This window comes from Rhodnius prolixus, unplaced genomic scaffold (assembly GCF_049639745.1).
Source record: "Rhodnius prolixus isolate KJV_2025 unplaced genomic scaffold, Rpr scaffold_17, whole genome shotgun sequence".
Lineage (NCBI taxonomy): Eukaryota > Metazoa > Arthropoda > Insecta > Hemiptera > Reduviidae > Rhodnius > Rhodnius prolixus.
The window spans coordinates 1182314-1203758 of NW_027411626.1; the positions used below are offsets into that span (position 1 = coordinate 1182314).

The 21445-nt window shown below is 30.8% G+C and overlaps 2 protein-coding genes across 3 annotated transcripts; one reads left to right on the forward strand and one right to left on the reverse strand.

Moving 5' to 3' along the window:
• Nucleotides 1-429: 429 nt before the first annotated feature.
• On the reverse strand, nt 430-4127 carry LOC141459760 (macro domain-containing protein PG1779-like). The gene is made up of 7 exons (XM_074139169.1): nt 4016-4127; nt 3668-3820; nt 2413-2529; nt 1068-1171; nt 958-988; nt 798-871; nt 430-444 (listed from the first exon to the last, which is right to left on the reverse strand). Exons 1-7 carry the CDS (start codon nt 4125-4127, stop codon nt 430-432), a joined length of 606 nt encoding a protein of 201 aa, XP_073995270.1.
• A 397-nt stretch (nt 4128-4524) lies between these two features.
• On the forward strand, nt 4525-20908 carry LOC141459668 (RNA polymerase II-associated protein 1). 2 transcript variants are annotated; one of them, XM_074139011.1, is made up of 23 exons: nt 4525-5447; nt 5520-5751; nt 5827-5999; nt 6551-6726; nt 6823-6984; nt 7256-7422; nt 7736-7878; nt 8284-8422; nt 8502-8603; nt 8697-8913; nt 16077-16139; nt 16225-16304; nt 16394-16544; nt 17018-17170; nt 17533-17657; nt 18524-18622; nt 18770-18931; nt 19292-19428; nt 19615-19735; nt 19817-19982; nt 20079-20157; nt 20615-20745; nt 20828-20908. In XM_074139011.1, the coding sequence occupies exons 1-23, from the start codon at nt 5336-5338 to the stop codon at nt 20852-20854; spliced, it is 3117 nt and encodes a 1038-aa protein (XP_073995112.1). In that variant the 5' UTR covers nt 4525-5335; the 3' UTR covers nt 20855-20908. The 2 variants fall into 2 exon arrangements, with proteins under 2 accessions (XP_073995112.1, XP_073995114.1); XM_074139013.1 differs by lacking the exon at nt 4525-5447 and having other exon boundaries at nt 5608-5747.
• Nucleotides 20909-21445: the final 537 nt, after the last annotated feature.

Genomic DNA, 21445 nt, shown 5'->3' on the forward strand with positions numbered 1-21445 from the left:
ATCTCAAGTTTTATAACCAATACTCAAGTTCTCTCAAATATTAGGATTTAAAATTGGATAAATAAAATCCAAGGAAAAGCCGAGTATCTTACAAGTGGGAGGAAAAGACAAAGATCCTGTGTGATGCCCAATAATCCAGGAACCTGTTTTAAGAGGACTTGGAGGGCTAGGGCTTGGGCAGAGAAATGGAATGCTCAGGGATATTGCAATTAGAAACGAAATCAAGAAGCGAATGTGGATAGGGAATGACCAATGTTACGGAGGGTGGAACCAAAGGTTAGAAACAAAAGAGTTTGTTAAAACTAAACATTTTTAGGAAACTTTCAAATTGTAACTTTTTTTTTTGTATATGTGAATTGAATAACGTAAATAGTTTTATAGGAACTCAACGTTGTCTTAATCAGACCACAGGAAATTGAAGAAAAAAAGTTACGATGTAAATCCCTATAAACATAATTTTTGCAACATATTTTCTACAAATATTACTCAGGTGTCAAAACAGTAAAATACCCACCTGAATTAGCGTATTAGAAGAATTTCCAAAGTTTGTACCTTATTTAAGAAACTCCAGGTAAAACTTTAAAGAAATACTAAATTTGAAATTTTTGCAGTGTTTGAGTTGTGCAACGAAACAACTCAACAACTTAACTACTAATTTGTAAAAACCTTTTTCTTTTCTTTTTTCGTACTAGTTTGACTTCGAAATCTACATTTCCCGGTGAAATTTTAAAAAGCAAATCCACCTGGGTTATTAAGAGAAAGTAAACAAATTTATTGGCACAATTCATCAAACCCACCTTGTCTGAATATTTATCCAAAGCAGTTCGTACAGTTTTTAAAGCAACTAAAGCTGCAGCTTGTTGAGGATAACCTGTACAAGTAAAACGAGAAAAATCAAAAATAAAACTTTTGATACAATAGATAGATAGACAAGCAAAATTTGATGTACTACCCTACCGTATATTCCAGTTGAAATGCAAGGGAATGCCTGAAATAGGGGAAAAAATAGAATTATCAAATTAGTACACCCTCTTGTTAACATGTAAATTTCGTATAAATCAACTTACAATTGACTTGATATTTTCATTTAAAGCTATTTCTAAACATTTATTATAGCACGATTCCAGAAGAGCTGGTTTTTCTCCTTTTGGTCCGACAGTATGGATGACGTCTAAAAAAGAAAAAGAAAATTCTTTAGATTTTAGATGAAAAAGAGAGTAGCCTTGATAAAAATAAGATTTACTGTGACTTCAAAGATCTGTCGAGGCTCCTGTATGAGCCAAGTGTTTGCTCCTAGAAAGTGGGCGACTGTAAAGATGAATTTATAAGTTTTATGCGCTAGAGTTTGCCAATGGGTACGCTAAACCAAACAATTATACACAAGAACTGCCCCTTTTTAGCTTAAATATTATTATTGAAAAATTAAATAATACGGCATTTTCTGAAATACGTATGTTTAGCATATAACAGCGTACACCAAAATCTTTGTACAAAGTACATAATAGTCTCGAAAGATATGAAAAATTTGAATGCTATTATATTTAGGATCGTTGTTTCATCAAAGTTGGCTTCATCAAGTCCAGTAATTACAAGCTCAAATGCTGAGAATCTGGAGGCGCAGCCTTCTACTGGGACGACCGAGAAGCAGAGATCATGACGATATCCTCGTTCGCTGGAAATTACTAGAGAGCAAGAGGTTAGTTCAAAAAGAATTTTCTTTGAAGGTAAAGTTGTCATGAAAGCTCTGGAAAAACTTCCATGTTCATGAAAGCTGGTAAAGGAATGTAGAAGACTCAATTTAACGGGTTTTCTGGATTCTGGCACATAAGCAATCCCAGCCTAAAAAAAGGGGGGGCTGGTAAGTTGGTGAAGGATGGTTTTTCTCAAACTAATTGGCAGCTGATAGAGCTACGAGAATCAACCACTTGGAATTACAAGAAATGGACATGAGATGGTGTCAAACTTAACTTTTGCGCTTCAACGATGAGATTTTTTTACAGAATGTTAAGCTTTTCCCTTAACTTAATCGAATGCAGAACATAAGGACCAAAGGAACTTGGTAGGGCTTGATTAACGGACACGCGAACCCACCCTAGAAAGTGTTAAAATCAATTTTCCATTTAAATTAAACTAAAAAAAACAAGTATTTTTTAAATAAAAACTTGAAATATAAAATATTTCTACGAGCGCTGAACATAAACTAAGAACAAACAAAAAGGATGCAAATTATTTATAATTTTGTAATAAAACAACTTTTTAAGTTGAATAAGTTTTCAAATTTTGTACAGATTCAATGAAAACCAGTATTAAGTGATTTCTAACTGATGGTTAAAAATTAAATCACTCAAAATCCTTAAATTGATAATTTTGCCACATTAATAGTAAAATTATTTTTTAAAAAAATATACATACATTTAGCAGGTAAATGATATCCTCCAGTAAGCTTAGCATCTCCTGTTTTACAGCCATTTAACAGACGACACTCTTCAAGAAGCTCGGGTCCTGCAGCTCGGTGTATGGCTCCGTCAACTTAAAACAAAACGTTCACTTTAGAGACTTTTTTTTTAAGTAACAGGCATATAGTTTGATTTATGCTCAAAAAAAAGGACGGCCCAAGAGTACTACTGACTTCTCCATATAAATCTTGAATAAGACTATTGCTAAAATATAGAATTGACGCTTTAAGCACAGCTGTCATTAAAGAAAAAATCGCATAGCCCAAAACAATGCTCTGCGCAATCTTACTTGAGCAGTAGAACTGGCAGATCCAAAGTCGCAGAAAGCAAGATATAAAAAAACAGTTCTAAACATTTTTGAAAGCACCTAAAGGCTAACTTAAAACTACATTACAAGCTTACAATCAGCGGAAAAAACTCAAAACACTATTGGTAATCGCAGTAGAAATATCAATTTCCCTGTACAATATTCCTTTACTGAAGGGTCACCTGTTAAAACAAATAGCAATCGTTGCGGCAAGATATCTGGAAAACAAATTCTAGCAATTTTTACAAGGACGTTTTGCTGATGCTGGAACACGGAAGTTATTTGAGGTGTGTGAAGCGGATGCGTTATATCTGACAAAACTTTGATGAGGAAATTTGATTGCTTAAAATTTAAAGAAGTGTAAGATGAAATGATCTCCTTTTTGATTTTTTTAAGAATCATAAACAGCCAAACAGAAATGCCAAGCTAATCTGGCAACGTCTTTCACAAGATAAGTGGCCCGTAAGCTCTTCGGGAATAGTAGGACCGTTTTTTTTTTTTATATTCTGCAGAACAATATTAACTGGGTTCTGTCATTTCCTAGAGACTAATAATGATTTGAGCACTGGAAATATTAGTCAGTCAAAAAAAGTCAGCCGAAGATAAACAAAAATGAGATTTACAAGATGATAAACCACGATATCAGTACATCTTCTGACCCAAGTTTTTAAGTTGATCTCATAAACTCAAACATCTGTCATTTGTACTGCTAGAACAGCAAAATGGAGAGAAAGATCCCAATGTAAGCACTATGAAGATGCGGAAATAAGACGAACCTAAAGGCAGTTATTAGGATATCCAGTATTACATGGGATTACAAGCGGGGGTTGGTTAAAAATGATAAATTATATTACTTAAAACTAAATTACACCATTGAAATATGTAGTATAAATACAATTCTAACCTCCTCCGCCACCCAACAGGGAATTATTTGCAGCATTCACAATTGCATCAACTTCAAGTGAAGTGATATCTCCACTGAATAAGGATACCTTTTTATTCAATTCAACATTGAAAGGAAATTTTTTTATAGGTTCTTCCTTGTAATTTTGGACGACTGTAAACAAATTATAAATAAAAATATACATTAGGTTTATTAAATTTTTGTTTTAAATTTAACCAACAGAAATGCCAAAAATAACTAACAAAAATACTATCTCTAGTGATTATGTGTGTATCAACAAGATGGAATTAGTGGGATTAATTAAAGTGAAACAGCTAGATATCTGTGTTACAATGTAAGAAAACTTACGCTGATTTTTTAATCGGGACTCTTCATCTGAAAAAAAATCTTGCCATGTTACTATAGAACCCAAAGTTTTATGTTCTCCTTTGTAAAGTTGTCGTTTCTGATCCAAAGGCATTACGAGAAATTTGTCTGTTTACAAAAAAAAAAAAAAAAAAAATATTGAAAAAGTTGAAACATCAATCCGATTTCTTTTTTTTTTTTTTCTTGTAAGCTAATTTGTTTCATGCAAAAATTTAACCTCTTTGTTCAAACACTTGAGCATATTCAGGAGCCAAAATACCAAATGAAAAGATAGACGTGCGATTCACTATGTGTTCAATGATTTTACCTTTCAGTAGTTTAGGTAATAATTGAAGAGATGATAACTGCTTTGTAGTCCGCAGAAACTGTAAATGATAACGTTCTTTTTTAGTCATATGAAAAATACTGTAATATAAATTATCAATGAATGTAATGATAATTTTTTGTACAAACCATCATTTGAAATATTAATTAACCAAAAAAAGGACCTTAAAAAATTATCTAGTAAAACTTGCACTTAAATTTTACAAAAAAAAAAAAAAAAAGGTAATTGTTCAATCCACATCATATGTACGAAACATAAAACTCGTAATTTAACGTGATAAGATAGCATGATTTAGTAATTAATAATTGTGAATTACGTAGATCTTCAAGAACGCAGAACTTTTTTTTAAAAAAATGGGAATAATCATTCACTATTCTGAATGTTTTAAAAACACACATGCATTTCAATTTTTGTTTTCTTACCAGCATTATCTTGAAAAAATATCACTTGCGCCGGTATCCTTTAATAACTTTACCAGTCTTTTAAAGATAACAAATTCTGGGTCAAAAGAAAATGTTGTGGCTAGTTTAAAATTAATTTACCCGTAAGAAATATTAAAAAAAAAATATCTTACATTACCTCAAAGGAATCCTCAGATAATCAACAGTTCATGAGAAACATTTCCAAGTCTTTAAATCTAAATTAAAAACTGCTATATGCAAAATTCACTATGATAATTAAAAACCAACAGAAATACAGCTAAAAAAAAATAATATAATTAAGAAAAGAACACCAAAATATAGAGTTAACAACCTTCAGGACTGCAATTTGCAACAAACCCGTCTATTTACATCAGTGTATGAAATGGCTGTTACAGAGTTACGGGGTGAACGGAGGTTACATTGTTGCAGGTATAAATACATTTATACATGAATGTAAATACAAGTTCTCATTACCAAGAAAATGAAAAAGATAATATAAATTCATGAGTGACTAAATTAGATCTTCATTGCTTTGAAGAAATAAAATAGTTAACAATGGCTGAGCCTAGAAAAAAGAGCATATTTGCTCAAAGAATGCACAAACGAAAAGAACGTTTACAAAAAGCTACCACTGTTAGTGAACGGAAAACAGAAAAACATGTTTTTGGTGAGTTCAATATCTATATATTTTTGTAATTATGTTTTAAATGATAATTCTCAAGTTGTATTCTTCAAATAGGCGATAGAAGTTATATAGTGACTGGAGAGGAAGCTATGACAATTCATAATGAAAATGTAAATAAGCTGTTAAGTATGTCCGAGGAAGAATTACTTCAAGAACGTGAAAAAATTGTAGCTGAATTAGATCCTGGTATTATCAAATTTCTACAGTCTCGTAGAAACAAAGATGAAAGGATTATAGCTGATGTAACTATGGTTGAAGATTCGGAATGTGGTGCTAATAAATGCACGTTAGTTTATTAATTAGGGCTCAAAGTTTATAAGAGTCAAGTTTCATATTAAATAAAGAATGACAACTTTTACAGAGAAGATAAGAAAGCTAAGTTTAATTTAGAAGAACTAAGTGAGTTAAAAGAAATAGCTTATAAATATCCTCATATGGATATTGTGGAAGATGATAAATTAAAGTGGATTGGAGAGTTGCCAAAAGAAGTGAAAATTCCTAAAGATCCTTATCCGGCAAGGTTCAATTTTGAAGGTAAATATTTTCAGGTTGATTTTAAAATTTTATAGATTTTAGTTTGAATGATTTTAGTTGAATAAGGATTGATCGTCAAAAGCGTAATGTTGAAAAACACCTAGCTTGACCAATTTTTTCCTCCTTAAATGAAAAAAATCCCTAATAAATCCCCAAACCCCCTTTTGTAAGTGTAATTTTTATAACGCAGGATGCCTAGATTTCGAAGAAAAAGCCAAAAATGGCATATTCAGAAAACATTTAACGGATTTTCATGAATGAAGTATTATTCGATTCGAAATATCAGCAGATTTGGGCACTTGCATCTGTTTCCAATCATTAATATTGATTTTATTTTGTTTTGTTCAGTTTAAGGCCTGTCAACATCTAAGATTGTAGTTTTCTCAGTGCACTGCTGCCCTCAGAATTTCTCTTATTACAGAAAGTAGTTTATTCAAAAAATAAATCTAAAGGCAGTCAGCTGTACATTAATCCTGAACTTCTGCGTGGGATCCAAATACCCTAACTTCCTTAGCTTTTTACCATTCACTGTTTATTTATTTTTAATTTAGGTCGCTTACTTCCGTTTTGTGATAAGGGTGAAGGTGTACTGCAAGGATTGCATAATCATGGAGATGAACAGGAGAGACCTGGATATTCCCTTCAAGAACTAATTCAATTAAGTAGAAGTTCAGTTTTACAACAGAGGGTGATTGCTATCAATACACTGGCCAACATTATGGCAAACGTAAATAACCGTGATTCATTCTTCTGCAGTTATCTTTCCAAATTAGCCAATTATATTGTAGTTTTACTAATTTACATCTTTTGTGGAATATTTCAGGCAAGTAATTACGATGAATGTTTTGACACCCCTGTATTACCGGCATTATTAGAAGCAGATACATTTTTGTTATTGAGATTCTCTTTGGATGATCCTGCTCAGCCAGTAGTTTCAGCTGCAGCTGCTGCAATCTGCAATCTTATAGTTAATCATCTCGATGAAGTTAGTTATGCCTAGAAGAATTCAGTTCAGATTTATATTTTCCCATAAGTACCTCTTAGTGCAAGTGAATTTTTTACTAAAAGATTTTTTTTAAGTTCGTACAATTTAAAAAGGTCATATTAGTGCTACCTATGACTAGACTAGCTAATTATATTATGATTTAACGAAGGTAAATGCTTTTTTCCTCCATAATTCTCAAACGTATTTCCCAGTTATGTTTAACCAAAAGTTTTATATTTAAGTTTCTATAACCAATTCATTTGAATTGCAGTTATGCTTGGACATACTTCTGGGAACTCCATTAGGAATTCAACAGCCATCTTTTGGCGTGGCTTTGGAGGTATCAAAAGATGATATTTCAGAACTCAAAGATCAAGAACTATTAAAACTAGACATTATTAAGGGTGCATTAAGAACAGATCTGTTAACAAGGATAAAGTAAGTTCGCAAAATTATTTTAAATTTAAAAAGAAGTTAACTATATTAGTTGGTGATCATAGCAAGCAAATTAGTATTTATGAGAATTTAATGGTTATTTAATCTCCTACGTATTCAGCTTAACATTTTAAAAGAACCTACTGATTTCGGCAACAGTTGTACCCGAAACTTAGAGGAACAATGAATTGATGATTTTTTATAAAAATTTTAATTCGTATCAGTGCTGCAAGAAACATCTCAAAATTTAATGCATGAACACTTAGATCTCAGTTAAAAATGATTAATTTCGTAATTTTCTTGTCTTTGGTTAAAGGTACATTCTAGTTGATTTATCTACTGAACCGGTTGAAATTAAACATTTGTTGAAAACAATTACAAGGATTGCCAGGCATTCCTATGAAACAGCAGATATTGTTTTTAAATGCCCAGGACTTTTAGAAAAAGTGAGAACATTAGGTATGTAAAAACTAGACTGAATCTACACCCTTAGTAAAGTAATCAACCCTTATACAACTGCCCTACCAAACAGTTTTAATTACAATAAATAATTATTCCGTTAGATTATCCTTTACAATATGAATCCCTTGCCATACAGTTACTAGCAGATCTTCTTGGAGGAAGAATTCTCAAACGAAGAACTAAGTCTCTTGAGCTTCCTGGAATTTTTCCTTTATGATTTGGAGTGTTCACACTCCATACTAACAACTGTTTTAATTTTTTTCTTGCTTTCCTTATGAAAGAAAGTTGTCTTAAGATGGAAAAACTAAAACTATCTGATTATAACAAAATGATTTTTTTTCTTGTTGTCAAAATTAATGTGCAGCAGTGATTTAATTTCTTCATTTTTTTTTTTCTTTCAAGTGGACAAAGGTGATGAAGGTTCTTACTACCCGGAAGCCTTAAAATTGTTCAGGATTCTGTGTGCACGATCAAAAACTTTCGCGGCAATAATAGCTTCTGATTATAGAGTACTGGAAGCTGTATTTAGTTTCATTGCAGGGTATGTTTTCCTAAATGTTTTTTCGATATTTTTTATGTTTACCATTCTGAATTCTGATTAATAACCATTATTTTATCAGAGATAAAGCGCAAAGACATCCTGAAACTATGCAGTTAACATTAGAAAGCTTCTATACTTGGCAGACGTTTCTCAATTATAACATTGCCTTTGAAAGCATTGGGTATTAATATTTATTTTTAAACAAAAATTAAATTAATAAATCCTCCACAATTAATTGTAAAAAGTGTTATAAGATATTTTTTCATTGTTTTAGGCAGTTAACCCCTGTATTATTACGACTGCTTGATGCTCACTATGGTCTTACTGATATCAGTGGTGCTAATTCTGATCTTGAACATGGTACTGCGTTAGTGAGCACACTCAGCTGTGCTGCTAAATTAAAGCCAGGTGTTATTGCTCAAGCGATTCCGCTGCTTTTGAATTGCACGCGAAAATGGCTATTGCAGTACGAGCAAGGAATGTCTAAATCAGTAAGTGTTACTTCTTATTTATTACCCTTATTAAAGAGGGCATTAATATCTCTACCCGCTGATGTTGTATTTTCATTGTTCTTGGTGTTAATTGCTTCCAAAATGGTTGATTTACACTTCTAGATATTTAAAGTTATTTTCTTCTTAATTCTTATTTTTAAATTTTCTTCCTAGACACCATTCTATCCGCATTGTTTTTGTTTTGTTTTCATGTAATAGAATAGAATAGAATAGAATAAAATTTATTTGCTTTCAGAGCTACACTCTTTACAAATGGGTCTGGTTATGATTTTTTTTAAACAAAGCTAGGAAATAAAAGTAATTCTTGCAATAATTATAAAAGAAAATTTACATCACTGGAAAACTGAAAGAAAAAAAAAAAAAAAAAGAAAACTAAAAACAAAAAACAAGGAAAAAAGAAAGATAGATAAAAAATACAATAATATTATAGAAAATAGGCTAAACATAACATGACAACCTAAGATTCTCAATTTTAGTTTTTGCACTTCTTATTAAGTTTGACAGGGCAGAGTACGAAAATAACTATTGTTGAAGTAAGAATAATAATAATGACAATAATAGTAGAAGCACACATGTTTTATTAAGTTACTTATTACAATAATATTAGCTGTCGTATTTTTAAAGCTTCTAATGCAAAATAATAAATGTTATTTAGTTTTTCTTTAGAATTAATTGTTAATAAGTTGTGCAAATTTGTAATATTAGGGAAATTTTTACTAATGTACTTACATAGATATCTGTTCCTAGGGTCATTATACATAGCGCATTCTATTAAAAAATGCAATAAATTCTCTGGTTTACAAGAATTGCAAATCCGGGCATATTTCCAAACTGTTTAACTTGATACATTCATTATTAACATAAAAAGAGGGCGAATCAAAATTAGATAGTCGAATTTGTGAAACCAATCTATGCTTTTTAATGGAACATCTAAATTCAAAGTAATCTTCACCAACCTTTAGAGAGCTAAAATGTCTAAAGTCTTTATTATAATTTGAATGAATGGCCCTGTCGATATCAGAGGACAACAAATGGTTATAGAATCGCTCGTCAATAATGTTTATTTCAATTCTAGAAAGGCTGGAGTTTAATTCTAAAATATGTTCTGAACCAACAGGCAATAATTTGTTCTTGAGTTGGGTATACCAGTTATAATTTACATTATTATAATTGCTACTATCGACTACTTTTAAAGCATTAAATACAATTTTTGGTAACCGCTGGTCAGTCATATTTTGTATTTTATTGTACCAAGAGACCATTCTTTTCACTACTTCAGTCTCTGGATGAGGGAGACCAGTTTCCAATCTAATGAAGTGACTGGGAGTTAGACGAGGTAGATGATAAATATTTTTAACAAAATTGTTTAGAACTTTATCAAGATCACGACTGTACATGGGAGCCCAGACTTCAGCGCAATAAAGTAGAGAACCGTTCACTATACTTTTATAGAGTCGCTCCTTTGTAGCCCATGAATCAGACTTAGACTTAATCAAAATGTTTTTAACTACAGAGGTTGCATATTTAGCTTTTTTAGTGAACATCTGACTGGCCTGCCTAAACTTTCCGGATAAGCTAAAGTGGACACCTAAATGTGTATAGGAATTTAATACCTCAATAACGTGATTATTGTAAACAAGCGGCTTAAATGTTTTCTTTCTTCCAGCTTTATGAAAGATTACAATTTTGGTTTTGTCAGTGTTGACAGTAAGTGAATTATTACTACAGTATTCATTCAGGAAATTCAGCTTTTTTTGGCATTCATGCCACGAATCAGACAGAAAAACCATATCGTCCGCATATAATAGAATGGATAGGAGTTGGTATTGAGCATTCGTAGAGTGCAGACGTAATTTACTGTTCTGTCTTAGTTTCTGTTTTTCTTAGAGTTAAATTCGAATAACTTAGTTAAATTAAGTATCAGTTTTTTCAGTTTTTTGTCTACTTTTTAGTGATAATAATTTCATAAATAAGTTGTTTTGCTTCATTTGATAATTTAAGAAAAACTTAAAATAATTGCTGTTAAAAATAATCAAGTTTAGAAGAAATTATGTACGGTAAGAATCAAAGTTCAGTTGGTGGGGATGTGCAGAGTGACAGTGTGCCGGGGAGTAGTGGGGGCACCGACTCTGGTAGCGTAATACTGGCCCGACTGGATTATATTTTCACTGAACTGCGGGATTTAAAAGCTGATCGAGCGGAAGTTGTCTCATCTGTAAACGCCTGTAAAAACGATATTGTCACAGCCATTTCTGCAATTGATGAGAGAATAAAACAATGTAACGACGATAATCGTCAGCTTAAAAAAGCTAACATGAAACTGCAGAAAGAACTTGGAGAAGTTAAGCTACAAATAAATGAGCTAATTCAGTCTACACAATATAATAGCTCTGTTAGGATAAATAATGTACCTTACACTGAGCAAGAAAATGTGTATAATATTGTACAAAAAATAGGCCTAGCTATTGGCTTTGAAGTAAGGGAGGAGCGTATTTGTTCCTGTTATCGTCAATTCTTTAAAAAATTGACGGCCAGTTATAGAGAGGAAACTGTCTGCCCTTCAATTATTTTGAAATTTGTGAATACTAAAGATAAAAACGAATTCTTGAAAAGTAAGAAAATAAATAGAGCTAAACTAACCACCGAATTATTCAGTGCTACCTCACCTGGTAAACCTATTTTTATAAACGAAAATATGTCTCCTTATCATTACAAGTTATTTAGGAAAGTTAAAGAGCTTCAAAAACAAATTATGATAAAGTATGTTTGGTTTCAAAATGGGTGTATCAAGGTTCGAGTATCTGATACTTCGTATGTGAAGTCTGTAAAAAGTGAAAATGATTTAATTTCCCTTCAGTTGGGCCTTATGGGGCAAAAGGAAACTGCTGAGCTGGGCAGAGAGTCAGAATATGACGAACCGGATACTGATGCTTCGGGCATCTCAACTGCATCCACACAAAGCAGCAAGAAAAGGAAATTGAAGAATTTGAAGAAAAACTCAGACTCCAGCTCGATTCTTCCTTTTTTACGAGGCCGACCTCAGCGTCCACTGAGTCAAGGGGAAAAGAACAAGGAGGAGAAGAAATAGAATCTAAAAACAGTCTGGACGGATCTCTGGTGACGATTTTGGCTTACAATGTTTGTGGTATGAAAAGTAAAAAATTTAATTCTGGTTTTTTTAATTACATAAAAAAGTATGAAATTTTTCTCTTATTTGAAACTTTTTTAGTTGAGGAGGAGTTTTCGTTTTTTGTTTCTCTGTTTGATGATTATGAGCTCAAGTTCATACCCGCAGTTCGCGTGTCAAATTATGGCAGAGCCAGTGAGGGTTTTTTGTTTGGCATTAAAAAATCTATTTATAATTTTAATTCAGTGAGATATGTAAATATTAATGGTTTTTTTACAATTAATTTATGTAGCTGTGATAATATGTCTGTATACGTTCTGCCAGTGTACTTAAATTGTAACAGATGGGAAGCTGATTTTATTTCGTTAAGTAATTTAATAACTGAATATCAAGATGAAAATTTCATCTTATTGGGCGATTTCAATGGAAGAATAGGAGATTTACAAAATAAATTATCTAGTAAGCAAATAGAGAATGTTGAATTTATTAACGTAGTCAGAAATAGTAAAGACAATGTAGCAAATAAAAACGGGCTAAGTCTAATTGAGTTTTTTGATAACTACGACTTTATTGTATTGAATGGTAGATCACGAGGAGATATATTTGGTGAATTTTCATTTTTAGGCCCTACTGGTTCGTCTACAATTGATTTGTGCTGTGTGTCTAGAGAATGTTTGCCTATTGTCTTGGATTTTAAAATTGATTCTCAAATTTACTCTGACCACATGCCCATCATAGTTACTTGCAGATTAAAAAGGCAATTCAAGTACGACCAGTCGTTAAATCTAATTCCGAAACTAAATTGGAAAATTCAAAACAAATCAGATTACCAATTTAAACTTGAAATAAGTACCGAACAATTTATTTATGAATATAATACCACGAACTTAGAGTCTATTTATCATCTAATATTTATCTCTTCACATAATAACCTTTTGCACACAAACAATAATAACATAAAATACAATAGAATGAAAGAACAGCCCTGGTTTGATAAGGAATGTTTTCAAGCTCGTAAAATTTCTTTTAGTTCTCTTAGATTGTACAGAAAGACAAATAATATTAATGATAGAATTAATTATTGTATTTGTAATAAAAAATTTAAAGATATTTTTAAAAGGAAACGTATAGAGTACTATAAAAATATAATTGGAAAGTTTTCTGAAATAAAAGATACCAAAGAATTTTGGGAAATAGTTCGATCTTTTAAAACTAAATCTTACGTCACAGGACCGGATATCTCGTTGAATCAATGGCTAATGTACTTTAGTGATATGTATAATCCACCCTTGCTTGCAAATCGCATTAATTTCAGCCCACCTTTTATAACTAATGAGTTTTTGGACGCTCCATTTACTTTTTCAGAATTAAAACAAGTTTTGGATACTGCTAAATGTGATAAAGCACCAGGCACAGATCGAATCCCGTACGAATTCTATAAATTTGCCCCAGAAAACTTTTTAAATGTATTACTTAATTTTTATAACAACATTTTAGAAGATGGTAACATTCCAAAGCGTTTTAATGAAGCAATAATATTTCCTTTACATAAGAAGGGCAACACTAATTGTGTAGAAAATTACCGGGGGATCTCTTTTGAGAACACCGTCGGGAAAATATTTTCCGGGTTAGTTTTGCAAAGATTAAACCAGTGGTTCACAGAAAATGATATTTTAAAAGAATTTCAGGCGGGTTTCCGCCGTAATTACTCAACTATAGACAATGTGTTTACGTTAATTTCTCTGGTAAAAATCAAATTAAGCGTCAAAAGGCAAAAAGTGTACGCCTTTTTTGTCGACTTCAGTGCGGCATTCGATCGAATTGATCGACATGGACTAATTTATAAATTATACAATACTGGGCTCTCTTATAAAATAATTAAACTTATTTTTGGCCTTCACAATGATACTTATGGCAGGGTATGGTGTAGGGAAGGTTTGTCAGACTCATTTAAAATCGCAATGGGAGTTAAACAGGGTGCACTTTTGAGTCCGCTCCTTTTTTCTGTATTTATTAATGATCTGGAGGAGTATTTAGATGGCGGAGTGAATATTGGTGCATCTAATGTTAAACTTTTAGCGTACGCCGATGACATTGTCTTGCTTGCATCGTCGCCCATTTCACTACAAAAAATGATAAATTCATTGCACGGTTATTGTAGTACTTGGAATTTGGTTGTTAATCTTGCAAAATCAAAAATCATTGTTTTTAGAAACGGCGGCAAAATCCCTTCAAATTACAAGTGGTGGTATGGAGCTGAACAAATTGAAATTGTAAATAATTATAAATATCTTGGAATCAATATCACGCCAACCCTTTGTCTGACTAATCATTTTAGAAATAAATTAAAAAGTTCAAAGTCTTGTCTAAATTCCGTTTGGAAAAGTTTTATTTTAAACAAAGATATTGGCTTCGAAAGTAAATTAAAAATATTTAATTCTATATCTAGAGCAAGTATCTGCTATGGAGCTCAAGTGTGGGGGGGCCAAAAATTTAATGATGTGGAAAAATTATTAGTATTCTTTATTAAGAAAGTCTTTAAATTGCCAGTAAATACTCCAAATTATTTATTATATCTCGAGACAAAGCTTTGCCCATTATTTACTTTCACTCTTAATTTACATCATAAATATATTCTAAAAGTACTGGAAATGCCTGATTTCAGATATCCGAAAATTCTAGCTCAGTTTACTATCAGAAAAAATTTGTATTGGTTTAAGATTCAAAATGAACTGTTTCATTCGCACGGAATTCGATTTGATGTGGGTGCTGTCAATCCAGAAGCTCTTAATAATAGCTTTATTAAATTAAGGAAGCAGATCGGTTTCAAATTACTGGAGGATTGCGTAAATGCAGCTACCTCGTCTAAAACCTCAGTAATTTATAAAGATTTAAAATACGATTTAAACTTCATAAATGAGTGGCCCTCCATAAATGATCTCACCTGGATAATAAAAGCGAGAGGGGAATTGATTAGTTTGAACTATAAACGTTATGAAACAAGCGCATCATCCCTCTGTTCGCTTTGCAACCTTTCACAGCAGGAGGACATCTACCACTTCATTGCAATCTGTCCAATCCTAAAAGAGTTTCGCGTGAAGTGGTTGAAAAAGGCTGTACTTACACGGGAAGAATTAATAAACTACTTAAATGGCGCCGATTTTAAAGCATTGATTAATTACTGCAAAACGGCCTGGCAGTACAGGTATTTCCTAGTACAGGAATTTAATTATTAATCATTAATGTAACAATCCCTATACGTTCCCTTTCATTTGTATTTCATTGGTTTTGTTTATAAAATGTAGTATTTATTTTTAATTTTGTTTGTTAAGTATCAAAATGTATCCAAGTCAGAAGTACTATCTTATAATTTATATGCAGAATGTTGTTTTATTTTTATTTATTTATTTATTTTATGTTTATTATTATTATTATTATTATTTTTTAAATGCCAGCTCCCTCTGATGGTTTATAAAACCCAAGAGTATTATCTTTATATTCTTAGTGATTGTTTTGTTTTATTTCTTTTTAATTTGGCTTAATAAAGATATTATTATTATTATTATTATTATTATTAATAGAATGGATAGATCATAGTTGCTGGAGATTGGAATACCAAATGAATTTTTTGATTTATTCATGTAATATTCATTTACATTTTCTCTAGTTCTTCTTCTTCTAGTATGTTCATAATGAAATGGAGATTATCTTCAGAGTAAGCGTTAATAAGAATTAATTTTTTGTTTTTCCTAAAATTCTAGACATTAAGATAATAGCTAGACTGGAACTGTTTCAATGATTCCTTTTTAGCTTTTCCATCCATTTACTTAAATGAAAACCTTTCATGTTAAAAACAGGCTTTGGTTCGTTCATATTAAAGCCAACTAACTTTTAGTAAAAAGTAGAAGTTAAAAGTAAACTTTGAGAATTGAAATAAATGAAAGTCTGATGTTTGTTTACACCAGATTTTAATTTATTTATAAAATTTGCATTAAAATTAAAAAATTTGATTTAGTTTCAGGCTTCGAAACTTGTTGGCGCCGCACTAACTTTCTTCACTTATTCCTTTTCTGATTTTGTAAGTTAAAATTTTTTTAAGAAGTTAAGTAAGACATTTTGTCTCTGTTTTTGTAATTTAAAAAAAAAATTCTCATTTTTTATAGGATAGCAGTAAGGAACTATTTCCTATTTTAGAGAGCATATTAAATAAATCTAGTATTACTCACGCAGTACAAAGATTAAGGTATGAAATTAATTTTAAAACTTATACTTTTCTGGGTAATTAATCGCCTTCTCAGATTTTGAATTTTGTTATTTCTATTGTTTTATTAGGAAATATTCTTGGTTAATAAGAGGCAAGGTTATGTCTTGCCCAGAAAATCTACCATGTCTTGGCTCGGTACCACCTACCGTTCAGGAAGAGAGTTCATTTCCTTTTGTCTACTCTCTTGCTACTTATCTGTTAAGGACCAAAAACTTAAAGGTAACTTCGTATGTTTACTAATTCAGGATTTCTAATTTTACTACCTACTCTATCAGAAAATATCATCAGTTAAATCAAGTTCTTGAAAACTAGAAAAATATCAACGACATCCGAATTGATTTCGACGTAGTGATCTAGTGCGAACTTTTTTGAGGGATCCATTACTTCCGCTGAAGGGGTAGGTCGAGATAATTTTGATGCCTGTTGAGAAATAAGCTCAGTTGAGCACAACCATTTTGATAGATCGCGAAGGATGCTGTAAATACTCTCAAGAACAATTAATTGCTGGTTGGCTTTCTTTGGGATAGAGTAAATAAGGCGTTGCGAAGCTGCATAAAGTACTTTCGTTAAGATAACTTCTGCAAAAAAAAAAATTTACTTTATAAAACTTTGAATATTGTAGAAAGAGTTCAGTACAAGAAAATTTTTAAAATCAATACAAATTAAATAAAACAATTCTGTATTCAAAATAGCTCATCGACAGTTTTATAAATAATGAAGAGGTAACCAAATATATAGTGGAAGTGCTAAAAGAGCAGAATATTATATTGCTGTGTGGCCATTGGTATGCAAGACAAGAAATATACCTACTGGTACAACTGGTCCATTTATACATCATGGCCGAGGTATTTAATAATATTTTTTAGAATTTATATAACGTGATATAACGATATAATTCAATTCTTAGTCAGTAATTTGATACATTGAGAGAAATTTATAAATATTGTAAAATGATTGAATTCGATCTGAGGATGATTGCCCAACTAACGGCTGAATTCGATCTGAGGATGATTGGCCAACTAACGGCTGAAATATAAACTGCAGTTAAATTAGAAAACAAAAATTGAGGCTATATTAATATCAATCTTAAATGAAGTCTTGTATGAAAGAATTACAAAATTGAGAATAGTTTAAAACAAATAAAATAAACATAAAGATAATTTGTTAATTTATTCTTAAAATCTGGACCATATTCTGTATTTTCTAGATCAAGGAAAATGAAGCAGTATATCATAAACTAGCATTTACACTTTTAACTTCAATACAAAGTGGTGATAAATACCTTCTCTCTGATATTATTTCAAAGGCAATTTTCAACTCCAAGTTTTTTAGGTACGTACAAGTTTGTTTTATTTCATTCTTTTTTACAAAATAATCTATCTCTGATGATGGAAGAAAGTCTAAAATCGGTCAGGGAAACAATAAAGATAATAGTGGCGGATAAAATAAGCGATAGTTTAATTTAATTTACTATAGAAGGGGAAGTTATGCTACCCGAAATAAGGTCATTTTTAAGCATTGTGAAATAATAATGCTTCTAAGTTGACGTAGTGGAATGCTATTCTTCGAAGATGTCAAGAATCCAACCTTCAGCTAAAAAATATGTGTGAGGTTTCACATGAAATAAGTATTATGATTTAAAGGGAAGAAAGATTATTGCCAATTCCTGTCATTAATTATTGATTTAGTTATTATTATTAATTAATTATTGTCAAAAATTATTACTGAAAATGGAAATAATCTTCCTTCTTTTTGAATTAATGAATCAGTCACCAAAACTGAATCAATACTGTGCTTCTATAATGATATAAATGATTACAATTTGAACTTTATATCATGTTTTACATTTTCTCATTTTGAATTATTTATTTGTTTTTAAAGTTTTTTTTTTTTATTCTTATTATTTCTCCTCTTTCCACTAAAGTGTGACAAAGACTTCACGCGAAACAACTTTGGAGGAGAATATAATGATGCGAATAATTAATGCTACAAAATTTATTATTTTAATATTGTAAGGAACTATTATGTGGCATAATAATGCATTACTGTTTATATAAAAAGTTGATTCAAGTAACTGAACTTGAAAGATTATTGATACCCTTGTTCAATAAAAATAATACTGCAATGAATAGTTACATATATAATAAATAAGTATATCTACTATTACAGTTTCTGGTTTGGTAAAATTTATTTTACAGGCCCGATGTAGAAGTTGTTTCTTTGAAAATGCAAGAACTGTGCCTTGAAAATGTTGACGGAATTATGAAACATCAACTTTTAACTAAAGCTTTAGAAGAGTAAGTGAGTTTAAAGTTTTATAGTGTTTTGTTAGTTTTAGTTTCAAGTACTCTTGAGTTAATATTGGTTAATTTTTGTAATCCTTAACTGTTAAGTGAAGTAAGCGTTAGACTTTATTTTTGATTCTTTTTTTTTTCAATTTCTAGAATTAAAGAGATAGAGATGTGCTATACTGGCGAATTAGGATTACAAGGTCTGGTAGCACCTTGGCCTCCAGTAACACTTACTGGACTCTTGAATTCAACACAGTGTGCTCTTCCTTCAGACTGGATTTTCATGCCCATACTTCGGCTTTACAATAACCAAAGGTAAATGTTGGTTTTGATTTTTTATTTCCATCTTGGAAGGAATCATTCTTAAAGAATCGGATCGTAGCCTTAAATAGAGAAGAGTCTGAGCTTTTTGATTAAAATCGAGTACTTTACTGACTACAAGATATTCTTGGAGATCAATAGCTCACCCTTGTCTCTTTAGATCATTCCATAATAAGTTCTAATGGAGGACTCCCAGCAGACCGACGTAACCCTATTTTAGTACTAATTTTATTAAGTTATTTATACTTTTGGTTCTTTCACATGAACAGTTAGTAATTCTCTTTAACATATCTATAATTATTTAATTTTACTCACAAAGCTTAATGATATTATTTGTTTTGTTTTTTCCATCAGTAAGGATGCAAATTCTGCTCAAATAGCAAAAAGATGTCTTCAATGGTTTATAATACTGGAAGAACTTTTTCCAGAATTTTCAATTGGTTTAACCGTCACTGCAAAATATTGCAGATTATGTTGCGTTTATCTTGCAGGTAATAAAGTTTAAAATTTGTTTGTATTACTGAAAAATCTGTTAGATAGAGCAATACAAAGTTTTTCGTCTACCTTCCAAAATTTTTAAATGTAGATTCAGCTGGTATTGATACTAAACACCTCATTTAATACTTCAAATTGTTTAATTTAATAATAATTAATAAAAAACAGTAAAATTTTTACAGGAAACGATCTTTTTCGAGACGTAACTCAATTACTGGATCTTGCACTTCATCATATTATGAAACATAGTTCTCAGTTAGATTTTGAAGCTTCAATACCAGGACTTACATCATTTTACGACTTGTAAGTTTTTCTATTAAAAGTATTAAACCTTGTAATCACTTGTATTAAATAAATAAAAAACGATGAAAACTTTTTTAATAGTTACAGGGAAGTTTTAGAGCAGTTTGCATTTATTTCATATGGAGATCATGTGTTTGGAAAGTATGTTTTAGTTCCGTTGGCGCAATGTCATGACGTAAAATACAAGAAATTAGTGTGGAGTGAATTGAGTGCTGTTTTAAGAGCCCTTAGTACGCCTGTTAATGGTGTAAGTGAAAATTATATGTAAATGTAATTGGTATAAAATCTATAGGATTGTAGCACCTATCTACAAACGATATTGTTCTCTTCTGCCCGTTTTTAGGTAAACATGGAACTTTATTTAGAACCACTTGAGGCTGATTTCGACTTACTCATGTCGTATTTAAGTGGATTGGCTACAGGTAATTTACAATCACTTACATCCTCTTTCTCTGCAAAAGTAAGAAGTACTTCGATCTTGCAGTAATCTTTTACATTGATTTTTCACCAAAAGTACAATTCGGAATTAAGCATTCTATCTTCTTAGTACCTTTTCAGTGTTTTCTTTGGTTTAAAATTATAAATGAATGTTAAAAATTCTTGGTATATTCTGGGTCTGCAGAAAATTCCTAAACCTTGCAGACTCTTCATTAAATGTTTTTCTTTCTTCTATGAAATGCCTAATTCTATTTTCTCAGAACTCAAAAGTTTTTATTGGAATAATTTTTCGGATATCTATTGATATTAGTTTAAATGTTTCTTGATGTTAGTCATCATCATAGTTAGAGAAAAGTCGTGTGATGAATCCAAACAGATTTGTAAGAACATGTTATTAAGTTATGAGAATTGTTCCTAACTTTATCTGTACCGTTCTTACAGGAAGAATAAGAGAATGTTGGTGTCCTATATTGTACAAAGTAGCTGTACATCATGTATCCCGATATGTGAAAGAGAATACTGACAAATCCGCTCAGTTATTACACTCAAGGATTGTTTCATTAGGAAATCAAGTTAGTTATTATCATGGTTTTGTTTGGTTGTTATTCATAAATCTTAAAAATGTCTAACAGACATTTTATTGTAATTTTTCAGGATCTCCGAGAACTACTTTTGAACTGAAGTTCTGGCTGTACCTATCACAAAAATTTTATATATAAAAATATTTTGGAAAAACTTTTTCTATTCTTCCTCTATTTTTTATAAACTCCTGCATACGAATTAGATGAATTTTTCAAAATTATTTTATAATTAATTATGTTTTATAGTTAAGTTCTCTAACCGTAACATTTTTTGTCGACTTTTATTGGATTTATATTAACTTATATAAGTTAATGGCAGTTGGTTGAAAATATTTGATGTAACTGAATACTACCATATTTCACATTTGCTAGAAAACATTCTGATTTAAAAGCAATCTAGTCGCATCCCGTTTATAATTCACAAATCGATTGTCATAGCGGTTAACACGAAAGTTCATTGAAATATTTACAAAACAAAATATGATTTAAGTTTTAAATTTATTTACGTCAACAAAGTAATTGAAAAATTAGAAAAGTGGTACAAAAAACAAAGTAGTTCAATTCAATTTTACAAAGCAAGAATAACAAATTGGGCAAGAAACATTCAACGCAAAATTTATGTTTATCTTTTGAAAAAAATGAATAAAAATTATTATTCAAAACTAATTCAATAAGTAATACAATTCGTAAT